The sequence below is a fragment of the Dermochelys coriacea genome, chromosome 5, assembly GCF_009764565.3.
Source record: "Dermochelys coriacea isolate rDerCor1 chromosome 5, rDerCor1.pri.v4, whole genome shotgun sequence".
NCBI classification, from domain to species: domain Eukaryota; kingdom Metazoa; phylum Chordata; order Testudines; family Dermochelyidae; genus Dermochelys; species Dermochelys coriacea.
The window spans coordinates 62,016,111-62,033,630 of NC_050072.1; the positions used below are offsets into that span (position 1 = coordinate 62,016,111).

At 43.5% G+C, this 17,520-nt stretch overlaps 1 protein-coding gene across 1 annotated transcript in view; it reads left to right on the forward strand.

The window, feature by feature from the left end:
* Nucleotides 1-482: 482 nt before the first annotated feature.
* FAM81B (family with sequence similarity 81 member B) overlaps nt 483-17,520 on the forward strand; it is a 64,484-nt gene continuing 47,446 nt past the window's right edge. Inside the window, exons 1-2 of the mRNA XM_038402878.2 lie at nt 483-822; nt 4,710-4,772. Of these exons, the coding sequence (XP_038258806.2) occupies nt 4,732-4,772 (41 nt within the window). The 5' untranslated portion in view covers nt 483-822; nt 4,710-4,731. The remainder of the gene's footprint in view (nt 823-4,709; nt 4,773-17,520) is intronic.

Genomic DNA, 17,520 nt, shown 5'->3' on the forward strand with positions numbered 1-17,520 from the left:
GTGGTGGAAATCTCCATCCTTAGAGGTTTTTAATGTCAGGCTTGACAAAGCCCTGGCTGGGATGATTTAGTTGGGGATTGGTCCTCCTTTGAGCAGTGGATTGGACTATATGACCTCCTGAGGTCTCTTCCAACTCTAATCTTCTATGATCTGCATGTCAGTTCAATTTTTCTCTCCTGTTTCACCACAGCACTGTGATACCCTCTACCCCCGGTGCAATCCTCATTGAACACTTGTGTTCCTACTTGGCCTGACGCCTGCACTGCTGCAAGAGGGCAGAGGCTCCCTGCGCTCGCTCCCCAAATCCAAGGCATCCTCCCACAAAAAGCATGTGAGATCCTTTAACATTATTCTACAGAATCCTCATCAATGACTGTCAGCATAAGACAAATACAGCAGCTCAATTTCCTGTACACTTCCTTGTCTGAACAGGCATTTTGGTTACCTAGAAACAAGAGTAAACACAAGTGTCTCAGCAACAGTGATCCAAGAGACTCAGGGAACTTGCAACTCCTGTGTCTTCTACAAGTCCAACAGCCTTTTCTGATTTTATTTTCATTTCAAAATACTGTCACTGCTCCCAGAAATGTGCAGAATTGTAGGGAGTTTACCAGCCGGTATTCCTGGGTAGTTTGCCATTTTTCTGAGCTGCCCAGTGAACTTGCAGATGGACTGATGATGGTATGGGGAATTTGTGTTTGGGAGAGTTTAGCTGTTTCCTTGACAACAGCATTTGGGGCTCCCATGCACTGTGGGACTGAGACAATTAATGGGAATGACTTAAAGAGTTAAAAGAAGAACAAAGAAAATGTCAGCTGCAAGGTAAAGTACAATATCTACACAGAGAATGTATTCTCAATGCTGGACTCACTGGCCTCCCAAAGACTTACAGTAGCTAATATCAAATAGGACAATTAGTGTTTTTCAATGTCCATTTGGTAGAAAGTGGTTGGTTATCTTGGTGTAATGTCTATAACAAAGTCAAAGCATGCAATTCTAATATCCTGCTATTTTTCCTTCATTATAAGAGAATTTATTTTGTCTGTGTTATGGTTATATGTATGCTGTACTATTTAAGTTATTTCTTACAGAAATGGTTAGTGAAAAATTGTTTCTCATCATACAGAGATAGAATTTCTATTAAGTCACATGCCCAGTAAATAAGGTGATACAGTGCAAACAATTAACTGCAAACAAGCAGATGTGGAGTATAGCTATCTAATAACATTAGAAAAAGGGTTTTTCATTCAAAATAACTCTTGGGAATCCATCTGTTCTGTCACTATGATGACAGGGCTGCAGTGTGTGCAACCTCATTGACTTTGATGAAATTGCATCTGGATTTACTGAGAGCAGAATTTGTCCCATGTGTATGAGTATGTGTGTGTACACATCTTTTCATTATTACTCTGCATCTTTACCAGTTGGGTTACTCTTTTTTCTTTTCCCTATGACCTGTGTTAGTTCATGTCAGCCAATGGTTTTCTGCTTTTACATTATTTAATAAACCCTTTTCATTTGTATTCTTTGAAAATGATGACAGTAGAACTTCAGAGTTGTGAACACTTCGGGAATGGAGGTTGTTCATAACTCTGAAATGTTCATAACTCCGAACAAAACATTATGGTTGTTCTTTCAACAGTTTACAACTGAACATTGACTTAATACGGCTTTGAAACTGTACTATGCAAAAGAAACATGCTGCTTTTAACCATTTTAATTTAAATTAAACAAGCATAGAAATGGTTCCCTTACCTGGTCAAATCTTTTTTTTTTAAAGCTTTCCCTTTTTTTGTAATTTATGTTTAACACAGTACTGTACTGCATTTGCTTTTTGGGTGTGTCTCTGCTGCTGCCTGATTGCGTACTTCCAGTTCCAAATGAGGTGTGTTGGTTGATCAATCAGTTCATAACTCTGGTGTTCATAACTCTGAGGTTCTACTGTACTAGTGCTTGAGAAAGATGCTGGATTGACAGCCATAAAAACTGAGGACCTGAAGACTGGAAACCAAGAAGTGCAAATTTTCAGCACAACTCCAAATGTGTCTGAAATCTGCTCATAAGAGCTCTGTCCTTTGTCTCTTTGCTGTCTTCAGAGTGTGTGTACTATATATGGAGAGGATACAGTTACATAAAGGTAAAGTTCAATTCACCTGCATTTGAAACTGAGTGTCTTTCTAAAATATATATAAAAATTGTTATGTTTGCTACCACAGCAGAAAATAATAGTTCCGTCCACTGCCACAGTTAGTGAATGGCTTGTTATGCACAAAGTCAAACTAGATGACCACAGTGGTCCAATGGATTTTAAGGCCAGAGAAGCCAAAGCATCAGGCTCCAAGTAGGTGAAGTGCAGGGCAGTCGGGCTGGGGAGGTAAAACTCATTCCCCTTGCTGTCTTGGAACTAGGGTTAGAGCACTGGTTGCAGTCTCTGTGTTATCTGCCTAGTGTGATGGTGGATCCACAGAGAGATCGTCATAGACACAGATCTCAGGTTCTCTGCCCTAGCTTGCCTTTGGTCTTCTCCCAATGCAACACTCTACACAGCCCTTGGTGAAGCTATCACAGAAACCACTCCTGCAGCATACACGGAACTTGGAGGCATACTGAAGTGGATGCTCCATCAGTTTCTCCACAGACAGTCTCAACCTGGGATTTTAGTGTTGTGGAAAATCTTGCACTAGCTCTCCCTAACACAGGTTACATTTTAGCTTAGATGCTTGACACAGCTAATTAACCTTGCCCCTAAAGAGCTAGTTCATTCTATACACATGAACTAAATGGAATTCCATTGAGCAGTTTTCTTTCTTTTCTATGGGAAGAGACAAAAAAATTATATATATTGTTTGCAACTATTGGTTCAGCCTGGATTTAGTTGTTATTTTACCTAAAATTCTATTCGTGTCTAAGAGCTGTTCTGTTTCTATTTGAGAAACACAGTTAAAGAGCAATGGAAGAAGTACTAAATAAAATAAAACTAAATTCACCTCCTCACAAAAATACAGCTAGATCACAGGTATTTATAAACAGCTCATTTTAAGGAGGTGCAATGTGCTATCTGAAGGAATTCAGCCCATCAGTGGGATCTGGTTTGTATGTAATGCAATTCAATTGGTTAAAAATTCTGTAACTGGTCTTATGCTTTACTCACTGAACTTCAGAGTTTCAACTATGTGCCTCAGAAACTGGAAAGATGACATCACAGCATCTCCAGGGAAACAGATGCTCATTCTAAGCATCTTTTAGAATGGGGGCAACTGCCCCAGTATTTAATGCAATGCAGGACACCCACTGGTTGATGAACGGGCATACTTCTCTTCCTAAGTTTGAGGTAGAATTGGAAGCCCTTTATTTATCCATTTCCTGATTTTTGAGGGATTAAATTTATAATCCTTAGTTCTTTATTTAATGTAGTTTTTGCAATGAATTATATGTATCTTATTTGTGCACTCTTGTAATAAATGCTTAATAACAAAAGAGTGTTTTCCTTCTGTCCTATGTATATACATAAGTACAGTATATAATTCTGTGACTGTTTTATGATCCCATTTTTGTTCATGTATATCTCTTTATGATGATCTGTTTAGCACCAACAATGAGCTTAATGCTGGACAATGCACAAAAGTAGAGATAGCTCATAGATCATATGTAAGAACTAAGAATAAACCACTTTGCAATTTTTCACTCCCTTTATATGTTAGTAGTTATAAGGAACAATAATTTTAAGGAGGGAATAAGTCTTAATGTGAATACTCAGGGATACATGCCAGTACTGTATCGGTATAGAGGTATCAGGTGACAACTCTTAGCCCTAACCACTTTATCCGAATCAGACAGTCATTAGCTGCTTGGCAGTGAAAACAAATCCAATGTGACTCTTGAGAAGTATTCACATATTCTCTTGTTAGTTGCCTTTGGGTCTAGAGAATCCAGTCTTACCATGTCACAATTGTGAAAGGTAGGGCCAGTCTCTCCTCTATGTCTGAACTCCACTCAGAGGCAATATGTGTAGGAGAGTGTGGTGTCAAGAATCTGATTATTGTGGTCTTTTGATTAAAGCAATGAGAACCTGTATTAACAGCCAAGTTATTTGTAGTTAAAGATTACGTAACTCTTACCCAACAGAAACCAGAGCCTGTTGTTCACTGTGACCTGCAGTTCATGCACAGTCCCTGTATGGAAAATCATAGCTACACTCTATATCCTTACACAACAACAGCTATTCCACATATTCCCTCATCCTATGGGCTATGCCCATCTATACTAGACCTGACTTTTGTGCAAGTAGGCTGCTCTAACTTACACTACTGGCAACTGAGGGACCAGAGGCCAGTGGAGAATCATAATTGAGCGGAGCTTTGCCATGTTCCCTTCCTGACTTGCTCTGACATGCCTCTTCTTCTAGAACAGGAGATGACATTGGTACAGGAGTCGGCTCTCCTGACTTTGTGCCTGTGTTCCCCTTAGCTAGGGGAATTATCTGCTGATCAGATACAGTCAAAGTCTAGCCTTTTGCTCTCTCTGAATGGAAATCAGAAACTGCTCAATACTCTTCTGATTCTGCTATAGTTTCTGGGAAGCTTGCGGGTGTCTATGAAATATATATTCATGTATGAAGCCCTGTCCTGAAATATGGACTGTATAGATTGTAAACTCATTTGAGTCATGTACATGGAAGCCACAAATAAACACTTTAAACTTTTCTTTAGATAAGATTTTCTTCAAGCAAAAATGTCAGAGAACTCCACTGAGTTGGTTAACTACCCTGACAAGTAAGTCTGCAATTACTTAAAATCACAACTATTACCACAATTTCAGTGGAAGTTTATTCCATTCAAGTGCTTATTTAATGGATTGCAGAGTCCCAGACATAAAGCACGGTTCACTCTCTTGTACTTACTACCACTGCTGTGGCGAACAGAGAACAATGTAGATTTATTGGTACGTACTTGCTAATTGTGATTGGTGCTCTACATCAATGGTACTTAATCTGTGGACCTTGAACTGAAGAAAGGAAGAGAACCATTGCTATGTATGGCTCAGGTTCTATTGCATGTATTGCCTGTAGTGTATCATACCATTTTCTTCAGAATGGAATAAAATCACTCAACTGGTTGCTTCCATGGTCCATGTCGCTATGCAAGAGTGGACTTGCTAAGCTCTTTTGAAAGTAAGGTATACTAGACTTCATAATCGAATTCTGAATATGTGAATAACGGGAAGATATCATAAAATCATAGAAGTGTAGGACTGGATGGGACCTCATGAAGTCAGAGTCCAGCCCTCTGGTCTGAGGCAGGTCCAAGTAAACCTAGACCATCCGTGCTAGGTTTGTCTCACCTGCTTTTAAACCTTCCAAAGATGAGGATTTCACAACCTCCCTTGGAAGTCTATTCCAGAGTGTAACTATCCTTATAGTGAGAAAATTTTCCTAATATCTAACATAAATCTCTCTTGCTGCAGATTAAACTCATTACTTCTTTCCCTACCTCCAGTGGACACAGAATAATTGATTACTATCTTCTTTATAACAACCTGTGACAGGGCCACTCATCTCATGTGAACGACCCTGCCAGCCAAGTGTGTTTGCACCTGCATTCTCTCAGCTTTGCTTCACTTGCTGTGATCCCTGTTGATAGTTAAACTTTTTGAGCAAGTTTTCAGTGAGAGCTGAGTCACACAATCTGTGGGTATACAAACAAAACAGTTCAGATAAATATTGGCTCTCTTTGAGGTCTTCTGCCACCTTCTCCGGACTTAGGCCACTCCACCTGTGGCTGGTAGAGGGGACCCAGGCCTGCCCACTACTCCGGGTCCCAACCTAGCTCCTTCCTTTTAACTTGTGGTTGCATTTCCCGGGGCCACTTCCCTTCTTAGCCCCAGCATTTTCAGCTTCACTCTTACCTCTGGCCTGAAGTCTAGCTTGAGTCCCAGTCATCAGCCAGGAGCACCTTCTTTGCTCCCCTGGCTCCAGCTAGCAACTGATCTGCTCTCTCCAGCCGCTCCTGTCACATGAGCTTGCCGGGCTCCGATTGGCTGCTTCCCTGCAGCCTGGAGGACCCACCTCTACTGCTCTTTCCTTGGCATGGTGTGGGAGGACCACAAGGCCTCCAGCAGAGGGCCTCAAAGGGCCTGATACACCCCGTCACACATCCCTTGACATATATGAAGAGTTTTATCAGGTCCACACTCAGTCTTCTTTTTTCAAGACTAATCAAGACCAGTTTAACCTTTCCTCATAGGTCAAGTTATCTAAACCTTTTATCATTTTTATTGGTTTCCTCTGAACTGTCTCCAATTTGTCCACATCTTTCCTAAAATATGGCACCCAGAACTGAACACAATACTCCACCTAAGGCCTCACCAATGCGGAGTACAGTGGGACAATTCCCTTCCATGTCATACATGCAACACTCCTGTTATCACACCCCATAATGATATTAGCCTTTTTCTCAACAGCCTCATATTGCACCTTTTACTCAATTGCACCAAGAAGACCCCCGTTGCTTTTCCCCTCAAAAACAGTGTAATAATTATCCATGGGTATAAGTTACCACCCAGCCCTTTCTAAGCAAGCATATTTATTCTTAAGGTGAAAACATTACAGAGAAAATATTAAAACAGAAGAATCTACATGCGTATTAATAAGCTTACCAGGGATCACCCCCAGATCCAACAAGAGCTCTGGCAGATGAGCAGTCCCTCAAACTCTACTAAGGAGTTTTTTCTCTGGTCACAAGTTCACAACAGCTGTTAGCTTAGAACAAGCACACCCATGAATCTGAGTCGTGTCATTATACAGTTTGTGTCTTTGATCTGCAGAGACCAGGAATAGTTAGTCAGCCAGACAATAGCTCCTATTCAGGGTGAAGCGTCAAAAGGTTGGGTCTTTGCATATCTGAGCATGGTAATTTGCATTCACCTCCTTCCAAATATTTCCTAGAAAGCCCACTTCACTTGGTTTGTCTGGCACATTGTTTAAAATAATCCTTTGAAGCTCATAACTCTTTCCAATGTTTACATTGACTATCTTCCTTCTATAATGACAGGTTTCAGAGTAGCAGCCGTGTTAGTCTGTATTCGCAAAAAGAAAAGGAGTACTTGTGGCACCTTAGAGACTAACAAATTTATTAGAGCATAAGCTTTCGTGAGCTACAGCTCACGAAAGCTTATGCTCTAATAAATTTGTTAGTCTCTAAGGTGCCACAAGTACTCCTTTTCTTTTTTATCTTCCTTCTAGAGAAGTTACACACAATCCCAAAATAATACATAAGCTTTGCATTTTTAATAAATGAACTCCTAAAACACTTAAACTTAATTCAATTAGGTTTATCTAGAATATTGCAGAAAGTTACTATAGGTGGCCCATCAGTCAGCAAAACTAGGTTGGAGTAAGGAGGAATGCAGACTGCATCCAAGTAAAGGGAAAGCATTTTGTGCTGCTGTGAAGTTTACTGGAGGCATTGTGCCTGCCTCATAAATGATTCAGTGCACACTTGATTGTGCACAATGGTTGCTGCATAATCCCTCCTCCTCTAGCTAGCTGGAGCCATTTAAAGATGAATAAAAATGAAGTAATCATTGCTGACATGAAGGAAATGCAAGACTGAATCAAAAGTACAAACTCTAGGATTTCTCTTAAATTCTACCCCAATACAGATTTCAAAGAACCAAATGGGATAAATAATTTATGATTTCTCCATGTGAGTGAACTCAGTCATGCAACAACTGAGTGACAGATACTATTTTTCAAACTTGATAAGGAATATCTTTATTTTTTTAAGGATTGTACTAAGCCTCCTTTTTAGCCTTTTACTGCATATTTTGCACGCTAATACTACCAGTAGCAATGTGTTAAGTAGGCTGGCCCCTGTGGTTAGTGAGCCACACTCTAGAACCCCGACCTGGGGTATTCTATCTGCTACCCAAGATCCATAAACCTGGAAATCCTGGATGCCCCATCACCTCAGGCATTGGCACCCTGACAGTAGGATTGTCTGGCTATGTAGACTCCCTCCTCAGGCCCTTCGTTACCAGCACTCCCAGCTATCTTCGAGACACCACTGACTTCCTGAGGAAACTACAGTCCATTGGTGATCTTCCTAAAAACACCATCCTAGCCACTATGGATGTAGAAGCCCTCTACACCAACATTCCACACAAAGATGGACTACAAGCCGTCAGGAACAGTATCCCCAATAATGTCACGGCTAACCTGGTGGCTGAACTTTGTGACTTTGTCCTCACCCATAACTATTTCACATTTGGTGACAATGTATACCTTCAAATCAGCGGCACTGCGATGGGTACCCGCATGGCCCCACAGTATGCCAACATTTTTATGGCTGACTTAGAACAACGCTTCCTCAGCTCTCGTTCCCTAATGCCCCTACTTTACTTGCGCTACATTGATGACATCTTCATTATCTGGACCCATGGAAAAGAAGCTCTTGAGGAATTCCACCATGATTTCAACAATTTCCATCCCACCATCAACCTCAGCCTGGATCAGTCCACACAAGAGATCCACTTCCTGGACACTACGGTACTAATAAGCGATGGTCACATAAACACCACCCTATATCGGAAACCTACTGACTGCTATTCCTACCTACATGCCTCTAGCTTTCATCCAGATCATACCACTCGATCCATTGTCTACAGCCAAGCTCTATGATATAACCGCATTTGCTCCAACCCCTCAGACAGAGACAAACACCTACAAGATCTCTATCATGCATTCCTACAACTACAATGCCCACCTGCTGAAAAGAAGAAACAGATTGACAGAGCCAGAAGAGTACCCAGAAGTCACCTACTACAGGACAGGCCCAACAAAGAAAATAACAGAACGCCACTAGCCATCACCTTCAGCCCCCAACTAAAACCTCTCCAACGCATCATCAAGGATCTACAACCTATCCTGAAGGATGACCCATCACTCTCACAGATCTTGGGAGACAGGCCAGTCCTTGCTTACAGACAGCCCCCCAATCTGAAGCAAATACTCTCCAGCAACCACACACCACACAACAGAACCACTAACCCAGGAACCTATCCTTGCAACAAAGCCCGTTGCCAACTCTGTCCACATATCTATTCAGGGGATACCATCATAGGGCCTAATCACATCAGCCACACTATCAGAGGCTCGTTCACCTGCGCATCTACCAATGTGATATATGCCATCACGTGCCAGCAATGCCCCTCTGCCATGTACATTGGCCAAACTGGACAGTCTCTACGTAAAAGAATGAATGGACACAAATCAGACATCAAGAATTATAACATTCAAAAACCAGTTGGAGAACACTTCAATCTCTCTGGTAATTCGATCACAGACCTAAGAGTGGCTATCCTTCAACAAAAAAGCTTCAAAAACAGACTCCAACGAGAGACTGCTGAATTGGAATTAATTTGCAAACTGGATACAATTAACTTAGGCTTGAATAGAGACTGGGAATGGATGAGTCATTACACAAAGTAAAACTATTTACCCATGGTATTTCTCCCCCCCACCCCACCCCCCACTGTTCCTCTGATATTCTTGTTAACTGCTGGAATTAGCCTACCTTGCTTGTCACCATGAAAGGTTTTCCTCCTTTCCCCCCCCTGCTGCTGGTGATGGCTTATCTTAAGTGATCACTCTCCTTACAGTGTGTATGATAAACCCATTGTTTCATGTTCTCTGTGTGTGTGTATATAAATCTCTCCTCTGTTTTTTCCACCAAATGCATCCGATGAAGTGAGGTGTAGCTCACGAAAGCTTATGCTCTAATAAATTTGTTAGTCTCTAAGGTGCCACAAGTACTCCTTTTCTTTTTGCGAATACAGACTAACACGGCTGCTACTCTGAACTCTGATGAAAGATTCCGGTTCAGTTTCCAGGCTCAGCTTTGCCTTCACAAGTGCAGAGAGTAGGGTTGCCAACTTTCTACTTGTACAAAACCGAACACCTTGCCCTGCCCCCTACCCAGCCCCTCCTCCGAGGCTCACCCCCTTCATCCCCTCCCCTCTGTCGCTCACTCTCCCCACCCTCACTCACTTGCTCATTTTCAAATGGCTGGATCAGTGGGTTGGGGTGCGGGGGTGGGAGTGTGTGCAGGCTCTGGGATGGGGCCACAGGCCTCCAGAGGAGGTCAGGGTGAAGGAGGGGGCTCTGGGCTGAGGCAGTGAGTTGGGATGCAGGAGTGGGTGAAGGCTCCATCCGGGGGTGTGGGCTCTGGGGTGGGGCCGGGATGAGGAGTTTTGGATGCAGAAGGGGACTCCGGGCTGGAGGGTGAAGCCAAGGGGTTCGGAGTATGGGAGGGGGCTCTGAGCTGAGCCAGGGGTTGGGTTATGGGAAGGGATATGGGCTCTGGGCTGGGGTTGTGGGTTCTGGGGTGGGGCCAGAAATGAGGGGTTCAGGGTGAGGGAGGGGACTCTGGGCTGGGGTGGGGGGTTGGGGTGCAGGGGGTTGGGGTGCAGGGGGTGAGGGCTCCGGCTGGGGTGTGGGCTCTGGGGTGGGGCTTGGGATGAGGGGTTTGGAGTGCAGGAGGGTGCTCCAGGCTGGGATGGAGGGGTTCGGAAGACAGGAGGGGGATCAGGGCTGGGGCAAGGGGTTGGGGCATGGGGGGGGTGAGGGTTCCAGCTGGGAGTGTGGGCTCTGGGGAGGGGCTTGGGATGAGGGATTGAGGGTGCAGGAGGGTGCTCTGGGCTGGGACCGAGGGATTCAGAGGGAGGGAGGGGGATCAGGGCTTGGGCAGGAGGCTGGAGTGTGGGAGGGGGTCAGTAGTGCAGGCTCCAGGTGCTTACTCAAGCAGCTTACCTCAGGCAGCTCCAGGAAGCAGCAGCATGTCCCCCTTCTGGCTCCTATGCAGAGGTGCAGCCAGGGACTCCGTGCGCTGCCCTGTCCACAGGCGCCACCCCTGCAGCTCCCATTGGCTGGGAACCACGGGGCAGGGGCAGCACGCGGAGCCACCTGGCTGCACCTAAATGTAGGAGCTGGATGCGGGAGCCTACCTTAGCCCAACTGTGCCACTGACTGGACTTTTAATGGCCCAGTCAGTGGTGCTAACCGGAGCTGCCAAAGACCCTTTTTGACTGGTGTTCCAGTCGAAAACTGGACACCTGGCAACCTTAGCAGAGAGGTACAATTTTCATTCTCCTATCCCTGTGCCAGCAACGCAGCTGGGCTGGAAGGGGAATTCACTCATGTGGAAAGGCAGCAGTGATCCTCACAATGCTCTTTAAAGTAGAATGTCCACCACAGAGCTGCACTGCCCAAATCAGTCAACCCCTGTGCCCCGTCACCGAGGATTGCAGAGTTTGGAGCACTGTTTCCATAACATGCTAAAGCCTATGGCAGAAAGAATGCAAAGCTCTGCAGTGACCCAACACTCAGCCAGTAGGAAATCACTGTGACTCTAGGTTTTAATGAGGATTAAACTAGACAAAAAATAAGATGGAATCATTGGAAAATCAAATGTTATGTGGTACTCTTAATTGTGCCAGTTTGGGGGTCAAGGCAATGGACAGTTCATGCACATAAAGTGTTTTATGGTTGGATATCAAATGAAGATTTATTTTCTTCTAGACTGAACATTCAGGGTTCATAGGAGTTGAATATAAGGAGCATGTTTATGGCTCATGACCGTGAAGTACCCCATGCTAAAGTGGTACTACATGCTGAAGTACCATGCTAAATTATTCCTTTTTGCAGAAATGAGAGAAGGCCTTGAAGTAATGGAAAATTGATTAACTACCCCAGTATTACATGTATAAATGTTCCTCTCATGAATTTACTTGATGTGTTCTTGTGTTAATTTTTTCTTCAAACTTGGTTGCCTAAAGTTAGAATTGTCAGAATTCTAGAATTGTATTATAATTCACTGTTGTGGAAATGATTACAATGTCACTGAAGAATAATTTTTAGTTCAGATAGAAAATAAGTAGCAGGAGGAGAATTCTAATGAAACAAAAATCTTGTTTTCATGCAAATAAAGGAAGAAATCCAGAATAACATATTAGCAGAATTGTTCCCAATAGAAAATGTCTCAGTTTTCCCATTGTTTTTCTTAAAAGTATTCTGTTTGATAGGTTGGGGCAATGGTCGCTAATGACCCAGGTGAACCCTGAGGTTCTGTTCTCCCCCCGTTGCCCCACATCTTCCAAAGAAGCGATGTGATCTTAATTGATCAGCTGTGTTTGGGATCACAGACGTACATTTTGGCATCTGTACTCCTTCAATGACATAATGTCGATGATGCCAGAGAGGGTGGGGCAACACTACTGATCACTGGGAGATCTAACACTTTCTAGAGAGCTCTCAGATTCCTAACTGATGTAGGGAGTGCAGTATAGCTGATTCTCTGGCATCTTTCCTCCTGTCCCAGTCTCCTCCTGATCCCTCAGGAAGGAGTATATTTCTTTTATAATAAACATAATTTTTCACTAGCCTATGCCTTTGGACCTAGAGTGCATTCCTGAATTCGTATGTCCAAGTTGATCATGCAACTTGCTGTTGCTTGCTCGCTGAGCCAGTTAAATGAGGTGATGCTGGTAGGCAGAGGAAAGTATTTTGAAAAGCTTGCAGCTACAGTACTGTCTGTTTAATCAATTCACTCCATGGTCTAGGAGTACTCGTGGATTCCTCACCTATGCTGAGCTCTCACATAGAAAGCATTACACACAGATGCTATTGCCATCTCTGCTTGACTAGGAAACTCTCTCCCATCCTGGCAGGTGAAGGCCTGGCCTCAGTTATTCATACCTTTGTCTCCCTGTGGCTGGATTACAGCAATGCAGTATACTGGGGCATGAAGCCTTCAGCATTTAGGAAACTCATACTAATACAGAATGCTGTAGTGCATCTCCTCAGCAAAACAGGCTGCCACAAGCACATCAGAGCTTTCTATGCTGGCTTCCCATAGAATTTCAAATCTAGTTCAAAGTTTCACTCCATATCTTCAAAGTGCTTCATGACTTGGGCCCAAGATATTTAAAAGATGCCGAAAGCTCTGTGATTGAAGGCTGTGGTTGACAATTCCGTTCCTCTGGCACAATGGAATTGTCAAAACAAAAGTAATGCTCATCTGTGCAGGAGACAGAACTTTCTATGGGGATGGTCTGAGAGTGGAATGAACTCCCCCAAGAACTAAGGACAATCACAAAGCCACCACTTTCCACTCCAAATCCAAGATGCATTTTGTTGACCTTGCCTTCTCTAACATAAACACATAGCAACAGGTATATTTATATAAAACAACAAAACAAAAAACACCCCCTTCACCACATGCCTCCTATCAAAACAAGATACTACACCGCACACACTACTTCCCCTAGGAAGAGGATGACAGAACAAACAGCATGTGACAGAAGTTAATCACATTGTTTAATGCACTACTGGAAGGTGCTCACATACTACAGTGAGCATGGTCGAGGAAAGTGTGAGGCCCTTACTGAATGGGGGAGGCAACCTAATGACAGAGGATGTGGAAAAAGCTAATGTACTCAATGCTTTTTTTGCCTCTGTCTTCACGAACAAGGTCAGCTCCCAGACTACTGCACTAGGCAGCACAGTATGGGGAGGAGGTGACCAGCCCTCTGGGGAGAAAGAAGTGGTTCAGGACTATTTAGAAAAGCTGGACAAGTACAAGTCCATGGGGCCGGATGCGCTGCATCCGAGAGTGCTAAAGGAGTTGGCGGATGTGATTGCAGAGCCATTGGCCATTATCTTTGAAAACTCATCACGACCAGGGGAGGTCCCATATAACTGGAAAAAGGCTAAAGTAGTGCCCTTCTTTAAAAAAGGGAAGAAAGATGATCCTGGGAACTACAGGCCAGTCAGCCTCAATCCCTGAAAAAATCATGGAACAGGTCCTCAAGGAATCAATTTTGAAGCACTTAGAAGAGAGGAAAGTGATTAGGAACAGTCAGCATGGATTCACCAAGGACAAGTCATGCCTGACTAACCTAATTTTGCCTTCTATGACGAGATAACTGGCTCTGTGGATGAGGGGAAAGCAGTGGATGTGTTATTCCTTGACTTTAGCAAAGCTTTTGATCTGGTCTCCCACAGTATTCTTGCCAGCAAGTTAAAGAAGTATGGGCTGGATGACTGGACTATAAGGTGGATAGAAAGCTGGTAGATCATCAGGCTCAACAGGTAGTGATCAATAGCTCCATGTCTAGTTGGCAGCCGGTATCAAGCGAAGTGCCCCACGGGTCGGTCCTGGGGCCAGTTTTGTTCAATATCTTCATTAATGATCTGGAGGATGGCGTGGATTGCACCCTCAGCAAGTTTGCAGATGACACTAAACTGGGAGAAGTGGTAGATACACTGGAGAGTAGGGATAGGATACAGAGGGCCCTAGACAAATTAGAGGATTGGACCAAAAGAAGTCAGATGAGGTTCAACAAGAACAAGTGCAGACTCCTGCACTTACAACAGAAGAATCCCATGCACTGCTACAGGCTGGGGACCAACTGGCTAAGCAGCAGTTCTGCAGAAAAGGACCTATGGGTTACATTGGACGAGAAGCTGGCTATGAGTCAACAGAATGCCCTTGTTGCCAAGAAGGCTAACGGCATTTTGGGCTGTATAAGTAGGAGCATTGCCAGCAGATCGAGGGACGTGATCATTCCCCTCTCTTCGGCATTGGTGAGGCCTCATCTCGAGTACTGTGTCCAGTTTTGGGACCCACACTACAAGAAGGATGTGGAAAAATTGGAAAGAGTCCAATGCAGGGCAACAAAAATGATTAGGGGGCTGGAACACATGACTTATGAGGAGAGACTGAGGGAACTGGAATTATTTAGTCTGCAGAAGAGAAGAATGAGGGGGGATTTGATATCTGCTTTCAACTACTTAAAAGGGGGTTCCAAAGAGGATGGATCTATACTGTTCTCAGTGGTACCAGATGACAGAACAAGGAGTAATGGTCTCAAGTTGTAGTGGGGGAGGTTTAGGTTCGATGTTAGGAAAAACTTTTTCACTTAGAGGGTGGTGAAGCACTGGAATGGGTTACCTAGGGAGGTGGTGGAATCTCCTTCCTCAGATATTTTTAAGGTCAGGCTTGACAAAGCCCTGGCTGGGATGATTTAGTTGGGGATTGGTCCAGCTTTGGAGGAGGAGGGTTGGACTAGATGACCTCCTGAGGTCCCTGATATTCTATTATTCTAACCTATATAGAACAGAATTCAGTCTCCTCCTTTACTGTTTCTTCTTTAGTTTCTTCACATTGTATTTATTAAATGACCCAGTATGGCCATTCTTATGTTCTTATGTTGTGTTCTTAGCAAAAAAGGGAGTCTGTCTGGTGGAGGCATTGGTTCGCTTTATTATAGTCAAACTTGGCATGAGGGATCAAAGACAGCCAATCATCTCAGTCATTTAGAAAGCAACACTGGTACTGTTCTAGCTCCCTGGCTGCTCAGTGCTTATGCCCACCACTGTGACTATTCTTGTGTTTCCTTGTTCCTGCTGCCCCTATCTTGCACATATCTTTGCCTCAGCCCTGTTCCTGCCAGAGATCTCTTGCCTTACCCTGCTTGCTCCTGGTGATTCCAATTTTGACTCTTGGCTCTGGGCTCTCATTTCAGCTTGACTCTCAGCTGTGAGTCCCAGTGTCTGAACTCCAGCCTGATCCTTGGTTCTGGCTTCTGACTACTCCCGTCAGCTCTGACACTAGGCCCTGATTTCCGATGCTCGGTTCTTGATGCCACTCCAATCTGTAGGCCAAACCACCCACATCCTGGTTGCCTGACAAGTCAGAAACCTTCACGACTTTTGGCTTTAGTTGCTGTTAGGAAAGTATAAGAGAAATCAAAATTGTGTCAATAGAGCAAAAAGAGAATGCAAAGGAGCTAGGACAAACTTGAAGAAGCATCCTTTTCCCTGGGAAAAATGTCTCCTTTATTAAAAGTAAGTCTTGTTATATAGGTTGAGATTTTCTGCATTTGGATGCCTAACTTTGGACATTTAATTTTAATGGAAAATGTTTGTCTACATCTCCTGGATTGCTTTGAAAATCTCAACATACATGACAAGGCCCACTTTACTGAAGCCAACGTTTCTGACAGGAAAATGGAATGAAAATCTCACCTGTCTTTACAGTTTTATGACCAGAGCCTGTGCAGCTGGATTTCAGGAGGACTTTGAGTTTATGGCACACGCTTTCAGATATTTTGAAGAATTTAATTAATGCGGCAAAGTGGTTTAGAAATATAGCATATGGAGTTCTTAAATGTATATTCATTTTTCCAAAAGCATGACCAAACACAGATTTTAATTTCTATTTCAAACCAGCCAGACCAAAAAGATTAATATCAGTGACAGTAATTTATGGTAAATGAATTACCAAAATCTTTGATAATTCAAAATCCCGTAATAGCTCCAGAATCTGGTAAACCACTTTCTCAGATCTCACAGGTTCTATAGTACCCTTTTGACAAATATCAGCATTATGAATCCCACAAACCGATGGACTGGAGAAAGAAAGAAATAAAACTCTTATAAAATGTGGAGGAAATCTGAAAGATGATGCAAAATATCAACATCAAATGCTCCCATATTTGATATTTGCATAAAGAGAAGTATCCCACAGGCTTTCCCTATTCAAACAGAACCAGTCAGTGGAATACGGCACTGCCTGAGGAGGGCAAAGTGAAAGAGTCTAATGTTCTGTCTTGTAATGGAGCTGAAGGCCTCAAGCTTCTTGCAGGATCAGGCCCTTCATGAGGGATTTAAAACAGCAATCCAGATAGAAGAGGAAAATAGATTTTCTTTGTGTGTTATAATGCCGAGTCATGGTTTGTTCTTTTGCAGCTGTACAGCCATCTACCCAGCATGGTTCTAGGGTGCAATACTACATAATTAGTAATGGCAGAATAATACTGATATGGTTCAGGAGTGAGCTGTACATTTCACCTTTCTCTGGCTCCCAACGGTCACTTCTTTCAAGTGACAGGCCTACATTTGCACTTCACCCCGCGTGGAACCCCACATTTCACCCCACTTTTAGACGGGATCATCAGCCTTCAGCACCCCAGTTTACCAACCCTTAGTACTTTGACAATACCAGCTAGCTTTGATACATGCCATTTACATCTCTCCAGGAGCTTTGACCAGTTTGAGAATGCAGCTTGTTCAAAACAAAGTGTTATTTATCCACAGAACATAAGCAGAGAAAAAAGGCATTATCACAACAAAAGCACCATTGTCTTATCTAAACGTAGCATTTGCTCCTCCCTTCATTTTTCTGGGGATCAAGTTCCAGCCTGCTTTTCTGCAAACTGTCTCCCCTGTCTCATCAGAGGCTCGTTTTTAACTGCGTCCAGACTCTGTTTCAGAGTTCCCACACAAAAAAGTCTTGGGATTCAAGCTGCGGTCTTTCTTTCCACCCTCCCTTCCCCTGCAGAACCCGTCAGGTTCCAGTTCCATATTAGGGGAGATAAACTTCAAATTATCACCTCAATTGTATGTTTGACTATCAGTAGTCAGAACTGTCTCTAGTCATTAGCTTTTGGTTCCAGTAATTC